The following is an 8,336-nucleotide window of genomic DNA, read 5'->3' as shown; positions in this document are numbered from 1 at the left end:
AGCATATCATAATGGACGAGTATGTCGGGTACAAAGAATGGAAGGAAAAGAAAGGCGAAACGCGGAGGCTGCCAATCAAAACCAGAGAGGATGCGGCCAAGTGGGAGAGATTCGCCGACGTGGCGCGAGGTGGATCAGAGGTCAAATCCAGATGTATCGGTCCTCTGAAAACGGTAGGCCGATACTGGGGCGCAGGCCCTGTCCAGCACTACCAGTTGGCTTCCAAGGGGGTGAGATATTGCGAAGTTATCGGCGCCGCAGCGCGGGAGGTTCGTGATTTGGACGAGGCTGTGACGAAGCTGAACAGGTTGATGCTGCGGCGGTATCTGGCCACCGGGCGGGGGCTGCGTCGACTGCGCGGAGTGGTCAACCCGATCGATCAGGCCGATCTAGTGGATCTAAAGGCCTGGTCGCACCGAAATTCATTCGACAAGGACAAAGACTCTCTTCCGTACCGGAAACTGGCTGCTGCCGATTTGACTCCCGGCTTTGGCTTCGGCAAATTTGGGCTCATGGTGCGGAAGGAGTTTGCTGTCTCGTTGCCCGCCGACTCCGTTGAAGCTGCAGCCGGGGTCGGTGCTGATATCACTGGACGCTCGGGACCCAACGATGCTTGCAACGTCAGCGTGCCGGGGCTTGTTCCCCCGGACGCTAGCCTGGGGGATTCGAACTTCGACCGTACCGTCGAACAGGTCCTTGGTGCTGTCCTTGCACATGAGAAGCCCAAGGGGCTATCTGCCGCCAACGAGAACAGTGAGGACGCTAGCTCCACAGATTGTCATGCCGACACCGCCCATTCCTCTTCTCTGGGTCGCTCCCAGTCGGCAACGCCGTTGAGCTCACCGCCAGGGTCTCCTCTTCCAACCCTTTCCGCTGCCGGAGTCCCGTTCGGGAATGCCGCACGAGGGCTGGCCGACATCAGCCCACCCGCCGATAGCGACGCCGACGCCTGCCGGCTCCCCAAAGATCAATCATTCCGTCAGATTCTTCGCTCACGAGCAACAAGCGCCGACAAGTCGAGTGGCAGAACAGCTATCACACAACGGACCTACCAGCCGCCGTTCCTCGAGGTCTCTTTGGCAGGAACTTTTCCAGATGTGCCTTTGAGGACCTCCAGCGCTTCTGTGAATTTGTTGTCGCGAACGAGCTCGCTCATCCAGCAAGGTCGCCTCGTCGCCCAACAACACCAACAGCAGCGGCCGCAGCAGCAGCTTGGCGGCCAGGCCAAAGCGTAAGGAGTCGACGGCGTGCGAAGCAGTCGCCGCACGTGTTTCCGCGAGCGAGCACAAAGTTGCCCTACAGGTGCGACTCAGCGGTATGGGGGTCGGATGTTGCTGCTGCTGCGGGGGGAGATGAGGAGGATGATGCTGCGTTTGCTGTGGATGCTGGGGATGTTGAGGGTGCTGCAGGTGCTGGGACGGCGGCTGTTGGCTCTGCGGATGCGGCGGGAGCGGCGCAGGATGGCCAAACGGCGTTCCTAGAATGCTGCACCCAGGCGCATTACCCTCCGAGGGCGGTCGCAGGTGGAAGACGTCCACATTTGGATCACTGGCTGGAGGATAATAACTAGGAGAAGGAGGAGGGTGGTCCCCCAAAAGGGGATGCGGTGGCTGATACTCTCTAGGCAAGTTTATGGGGCAGCGAGACTCCATGGTGGGAGCCGGCTGACCAGGAGGGCGGGAACCGGACTCAGGTGGAGGCGTAAGGTCTCGGGACTTGGGAGGTGCGCAAAGGCCTCCTCCGCTGGGCCGGCCAAGTTGGGGCGTTTGAAAAGGTTGAAGCATGCCAGGTGCTGCACGCCGGGTTGGCCGGGAGTGCAGCCATACTGAGGTGGATGTGCTTGGGAGTGTGGTGAGGTGCCACAGGTTTGGAGTGGTTACGGAGATTGGGTGCGTTTTGTCTGGACAATGCGGCTGGACACGGGTATTTGCCGTCACCCGCACGTGGCGGGGGTTCATACTACGTCATGACCGCTGGTGCTTCTTTGACCGACACCAACTCGAACTTGTCGGGGTCGTTGTCATGGGCACGGTTCTAGCCGGGATGGGTGTTTCGTCGTCACTAACGCGCATCGGGATCGGGGCCTTTGCTCCCGGCCGCGAATGTAGGGGGGTCAGATCGTGGCGGGGGCCATGGTAGCCGAAACTCGGATTACCGAAACGCATCACGGCCTCCGTGGGATTCCCAGCTGCTGGAAACAATCCATGCACCGCTTCCACCGGCGGGTGTAGCGGTACGGGGACGCGATGGAGAGGCTTTCCAGTCCCGGGGCACAGCCGCCTCCTTCGACCGCGACAGGATCGCTCCGCGCTTCGGGTTCGCCTTCTGCCTGACGAACACATCCTGGTCCGGCTGGGGAATGGGGATGGCAGAGGGCCTTGGCTAGGTCACTTGGTCCGAAATACACAGCGGTTTATTCTATCACATCGCTTGCCATCGCGAATGCTCTATTGCAGGCCTAAGCCGCTGCTTGATCATTAGAAGGCTCATCTCCACGATCTTCGGACCCCTGTAACCAATCCAGTCCTGCTGGACGAAGGAATTGCTATTCTTCGTGTTAATCTGCAATGTGGTAAAGGATTTTCCCTTGTCGGATCGTCGCTATCGCAGCGATTACCACAGCCTGTGCCGGACTGCATCGGCTGGGCGTCCTGTACGATTGCGGTCCTATGGGTGTGCGGATTTCGAAAAGGCGGAACTCCGCAATCGTGCGCCGCTAGCTCGATCAGTGCTAATACCCAAAGTCGGGAAAGGAAGCGTGAGACATGGCCGAAGAAGACGAAAAAACGATTTCGTGAGAGAGCTGCAATTTGTTGTGGAAACTATTTCCCGATGTTTCCGAATTATGGGGCTTTTTAGCCGCACCCCGCACTCTGTTGTTGCAGCTGGTGGGACGAACCCCGGCCCCAGGGATTGGGCCCTGGCCCCAAAACCTGAGCCACAGGGCCTGGTCCAGCACATCATGGCTGTTCACGTAAGTCCAGGGTCGCAATACTGTTTGGCGTTGTTGTTAGTGCCACCTCATGGCCTTGATCTTTTTGACAGCCTGGTGTTTTCTTTGTCTCAGCTTTAACAGCGTGTGGGCGTTCATTAATCTCTTCCTTCTGTTCCCGGTGAGGTGTTAAGGCATCTCCCGGCAAAGCAGCTTGCCAGTTACGGCTTCTCGCTGCCTCAACCCTGGGTGTTGGAAATGCACGGACGCACGTGCCAAATCTAAGTATGCGGGCGTCATCTATCTCAGTCCAGACTAGCCTGTCATCGACTAATGGCTTGGTCCGGTGTTTCCAAGAGGCGGCAGGGACGTGAGCACAGACGCCACGGGAAAGCGGGATTATCGTGATTGGCCGCTCTGAGAAGCTCGCGTAACAGCCTCGGGGTTCCTGCTGCTTAGACCCAACCGTGGCGTCGACTTGAAATCAGTTGCTTGGTCATTTCCGTGAGGAGCGCTACGGGGCGGACGTCGCAGGTTGTAAAACCCGTTCATGATGGAGAATGGAGACGAATGCACTCCCAGATTTATGGTCGTCAAAGCCAGCCTGCGGATGTCTTGGTTTCCCTCCTTTCCAGTCTCTCATTTTTCTATCAATTCTTCTGCTTCCACCACGCGGGTACATAGCCATCATTTTCTTTATGACTTTGCGAATACATATACGTATTTAATTCATTTGTCTGCGTTTTCTTTCAACTATTGATAACCTTTCGGACAATGCCGCTCGATGCGAGAGCCATCCGGAGCCCTATTTGGCGGCGGCAAGGCAAAGCCAACGGCAACGGCAACGGCAACGGCAACGGCAACGGCAACGGAAATGGGAACGGGAATGGGAATGGGAACGGGAATGGGAGTGGTAACGGCCCTTTTGCCACAAGCCCGGAACAACCCAAAACTACGCAGCCACCAACACCTCCGTCCAAACCACCCAAAACCAACATCGAAGTACCTCTCCTGCCATCGCCAAGTCCGACAGGTATCGTTGTCAAGCCCCAGCCTGCCATGGAATCGGCGCCCCCCGGAACAACAAACGTCCCGGGAACGCCCATGGTAGATGCAGCCACGAACACACCGACAATGCTCGCCAGCGCAAATGTTCCTACGAGCGACGGGGACCCGTCGATGACGCCTAGCCCCAACTTTCTAAAAGTCAATTCGTCGGTGTCGCTCCTGGGGTCCACCACAATTCCCGCCAATACGGCCCCTACGCCAAAGCCGTCTTCGATTCCGAACACCAGCCCGTCCGGCATTGCCGCAGGAACGGCAGCCGGGATAGTAGGTACGGACTTCCGTAGCCAGCTTCTCCCGCCGCGGGGTACACCTATCCGCCGACCTGAAGCTCAAGAGCTAACCACAGATCCGAACAGTCGGTATCATAGTCCTGCTCGCCATCCTCCTCTTCCTACTCTTCAGATGCCGCGGCTCGCGATTCCCCTGCCCCGGTCTCAGTTGGTACGGCCAGGCCAGACAGCAACTTCAAGATCCTAGGTGGCGAAGAGCGCCCGATACCATGGGAGAGTCCCTCCTTATCGCGGCATCAGAAGGCGCAAGAGACGCCGGTGTGCGCTCTCCGAGCCCTCCGCCGCATCCGGACTCAGAAGACGCTCTTAAACCGCCGATCCCTATCCGCATAACGACGGCAAACTCAGGTTTGGCCGTCGACAAATGGGTAGCCAGCATGCTCAGCGAGCAGACAACACCTTCGAGCGGGATTTTTACGCCTAGGCCATCCTGGTGTCCTACAGCCCAGCTGCGACCTCCTCCGCAGACCCACTCCCGCCCCTCCGTCCCCGCCATGAAAGAGCACGCAATGGCGCGGCGGGTGTCCCTCGTTACAGCACCCGCCATCACCAGCCCATCGGACAGCGCGGCGGCCCAGCCTCGGGCCCTATCAGTCCGTAACAGCATGCGGTCCGTCACCTCGTGCTCGACGTGCCTGGCACCAGAGCAGCCGCTGCTGTTTAGGTACGCCGTTCCTACGAACAGCACTCAGACGCCACGGCCGACAGGAGAGGACTCAGGACCCGCCGGCGCCGAGAGAGGCGGCCCCGGCGACCGCGGCACCTCGCACCCTGGGTGGTCGGAATGGTTTTATCCTAACGACAGCGCCGCGGAACGCGAGCCTCAAGAGCAGCGGGCCAGCACGGGCAGCCTTGGCGCTGTGAGCATTGCCAGCAGCGGCGTGCTCACGCCGACTTTGGCGTCCTTTCCAATTTCCACTCGCCCGAGACGCGGATAATCGACGTCGGCGGACTGGGAACTCGGCGGTGTGCTAGTGTGAGGGGTGGCTGGGTAATAGATCAAAGCCAGCCGCCGATGGCCCCGCTTGGGAGGAGGAGGGGGAAATACGGCCGTCGGACGCAAATGATGGTGGCTCGTCGGATTCGGAGAGGACGATGCCGCGTCGACTTATGTCTCTGGATCCAGGCGTCAGCGATCGTCCCAACAGTACTGTCATATTTCGGTTCTCCAGAGCCGTCCCTGCGACGCCGGGCTGGACTTCTGCTCAATCAAAAAGTGAATGGTGCCTAAGGTCCAATCGCTACGGTCTCGATTCCTATTGGCTACCGCCCTTGGCTTCTTGAGCTTGGCAATTTGCGTATGGTCACGTGTCAGCCACCTTTGTCCGTGCCATTGTGAAACCCGACGCCCGTCTATGGGGCCTGAGCCACGCCGCGAGTGAGAGCCTCGACGATGTCCGTCATATTTCCGCCCTACCGTCCATCCTCTATCTGCTATTGTGGATCAGGATGAGCTGCAAAAGGATAGATTTGTGTACGAACTATCCTACGACGGAGGCCGTGAAGGATTGGCTCCCGGCATCCCTGCCCCATGTGTCCAAGGCCGTCCCAAAAAGAATCCATGACTAAGCCATCACGTGCGATGAGCGGACCCACTTTTGGTCATCAGAACCCCTCGCCCGGCTCACTGAGTGGGGTGCTTTTGCGCATCATGGCATCATAATCTGTCATCAGCTCGGTCAGATGCCTTCAGGCGGCAGATGTCCGCATAAACCCGCTCAGCTCTCGCTGCGCCTCCCGCTCGTTCATTCTATGGACCTACCTAGACACGCTTTATTAGAGTGGGTCACCCCCCAATGGGCCACACAATTGACCTAGGGAGACGAGACCACGATCAATCGGACGCCATCAATTCGCAGCCAAACTATATAAAAAAAAATGGAAAATTATGCAGCGTCGTCGTCCAATGCCTTAAGAACCTTGGAGGCCTGTGAGCTGCTAATTTTTCTGACTTTGGCGGCCTGGGTGCTGGCCAACGGACCCCGTGCCTCCTTAACGGCCTGTTAAGCCTCTTTAATCCGTTCTATATCATAAAAAGCCTCTTGGAACGTGCGCTTAATCGTGCGACGGGGTTGGGGTGCCAGTACCTTGATTTTTTCCTTTAAACGCTCGTTTTCTGCCTGTAAAGAGGCCGCCTTTACAGTTTGCATATTAAAAGCTTTAACCGACTTAGTAAACAGCATCCGGAAGTCCCGCTTGCACTCGTTTATACGCCCCTCAAAGCGCCTGGCTTGTTATTTAAGGTCCTGCAAGCCTTAATGTTACGACCACACTCAGGCATGGAAAGGAGGGGCAGGAGGGCTGGGGCGGATGGCAACAACCCCACCTCGCGGCAGGCCTGGAGAGCCAGGTGTCACGGGACCAGGCACTTACCTAAGCAAGAGGTGTGCTATGTCCGATATGTCTCGATAAGTGGCACAGACGACATATCAGACATAGCAGGACATAGCGTAGGCGACATGTCCGATATGTCGCCAAGAGGACATAGCAGACATATCACTGGCAAAGCAAGGAAGGCCTGCTAGGGTATAAGAAAGAAGGATTTCCTACCGTACTAGATAGCTTCGACTGTTGCTCCGGCATCAGTCAACCTAAGTTAGCTCCCAAGTAACCCTTGGAGCAAGCATCCAGACCTGCACCCAAGTTACCCAGTTTACCTCGATTGACCAAACCCAGATACTGCTTGACACCTCCCTAGGGCGCCCTACCTTAGGAGCAGAAGGCCTGTTTGTAACACTTTAACGAATTTTCTAAACGCTTACGATAAGTTAAAAAATTCCAGAAAAAATACATGTTAAAGATTTTGTAAATTATTATTAAATTTTACTTTTTCGTTTATTTTTACAATTTTATTTTGCTGTTTTATTTGCATTTGAAAACTGTCACGATCAGGGCGAGTAGGCTTCGCAGCCAGGTTCAATTGATGCTATGGACGAAAGACTCTTCTATGGGGAGGGAAAAGGGAAAGAGGCGCGGAGCGCCGAACACGCGATGCAGAAGAAAAGGTGGTGCGGCGTCTTGTCGCACGGGCTGTTCCGCGGCGCGTGCTCACGTGGATCCCTGCGCTGTGCGGTGAGCTGCCCGGGCCGTCACAGTAATTATGCGTGCATTTTTCAACTGTGTAATATATTTCCAGCGATGTAATAAACTAGTTAATAAAATAAGAAATACTCGTGCGGGCTAAAAGCGCCTCGCACGAATCGGCCCTCCGGGGATAAAGTGCGGTGGGGCAATTCGTCGTTTTTTTGTGACATATTTTCCCCAGCTAAATTGGCGGGACATGAATGTACCGCCAAAAAAGGAAACCCACAGTGCATATATAAATTAAGGGGAGAGTTTTATTTATTAGCACGGTGCATGGCTAAGATTAAGTATAATTGGCTGCCATCGCGTTTAGTCCCACTTTACACATGGTGCGGAGCACAGTGGGACGACTATTTCCTTTTTTGGTGGTACATTCATGTCCCGCCAATTTAGCTGGGGAAAATATGTCACAAAAAAACGACGAATTGCCCCAAAAAAGACGAATTGCCCCAAAAACGACGAATTGCCCCAAAAACGACGAATTGCCCCACCGCACTTTATCCCCGGAGGGCCGATTCGTGCGAGGCGCTTTTAGCCCGCACAAGTAACCCGAATAACGTAGTCCACAAGCGAGTCGCGCACATAAGCGAGTCGCGCACATAAGCGAGTCGCGCACCCACACCCGACCTCCGGTTAATCGACGCGCATGCCAACCGAACAATGCCAGGAATCCATTCAAACTATTCGGAACTGTATATATCGGACATTTCTACTTCTTCCTGACAGGTGCGCGCATTGTGTCCGGTTTTGCCGCACGTGCCATATCGCCGACGAGTCGTCGTCGCCCTCCTTTCCTAACCCCCATGGTCGCGCATTTTTTGCTGTAGCTGTCCATCCAGCTCCTCCTGATCCAAAACACCTCGTATCTTTTCGACAGTATGTAACCCTCCTTGTCGGACACGTGTTTTTTTGGCCCTCCGGCGTTTGCTTAGCGCCTCGTTCGCCTTTCGTAGCTTGGAGCA

At 56.1% G+C, this 8,336-nt stretch overlaps 2 protein-coding genes across 2 annotated transcripts; both read left to right on the top strand.

Moving 5' to 3' along the window:
* GGTG_12518 (hypothetical protein) lies at positions 1-2,436 on the top strand. Its single transcript, XM_009230418.1, has one exon. It carries the CDS (start codon positions 12-14, stop codon positions 1,233-1,235), a length of 1,224 nt encoding a protein of 407 aa, XP_009228682.1. The 5' UTR covers positions 1-11; the 3' UTR covers positions 1,236-2,436.
* Positions 2,437-3,657: 1,221 nt separating this feature from the next.
* GGTG_12517 (hypothetical protein) lies at positions 3,658-5,859 on the top strand (the record flags this gene model as incomplete). The annotated part of the gene is made up of 4 exons (XM_009230417.1): positions 3,658-4,268; positions 4,639-5,150; positions 5,296-5,506; positions 5,606-5,859. Exons 1-4 carry the CDS (start codon positions 3,707-3,709, stop codon positions 5,857-5,859), a joined length of 1,539 nt encoding a protein of 512 aa, XP_009228681.1. The 5' UTR covers positions 3,658-3,706.
* Positions 5,860-8,336: the final 2,477 nt, after the last annotated feature.

Source organism: Gaeumannomyces tritici (genome assembly GCF_000145635.1).
Source record: "Gaeumannomyces tritici R3-111a-1 unplaced genomic scaffold supercont2.9, whole genome shotgun sequence".
Taxonomy (NCBI): domain Eukaryota; kingdom Fungi; phylum Ascomycota; class Sordariomycetes; order Magnaporthales; family Magnaporthaceae; genus Gaeumannomyces; species Gaeumannomyces tritici.
The sequence above is the reverse complement of the archived record's forward strand: the minus strand, read 5'-3'. Positions and strand labels throughout refer to the sequence as shown.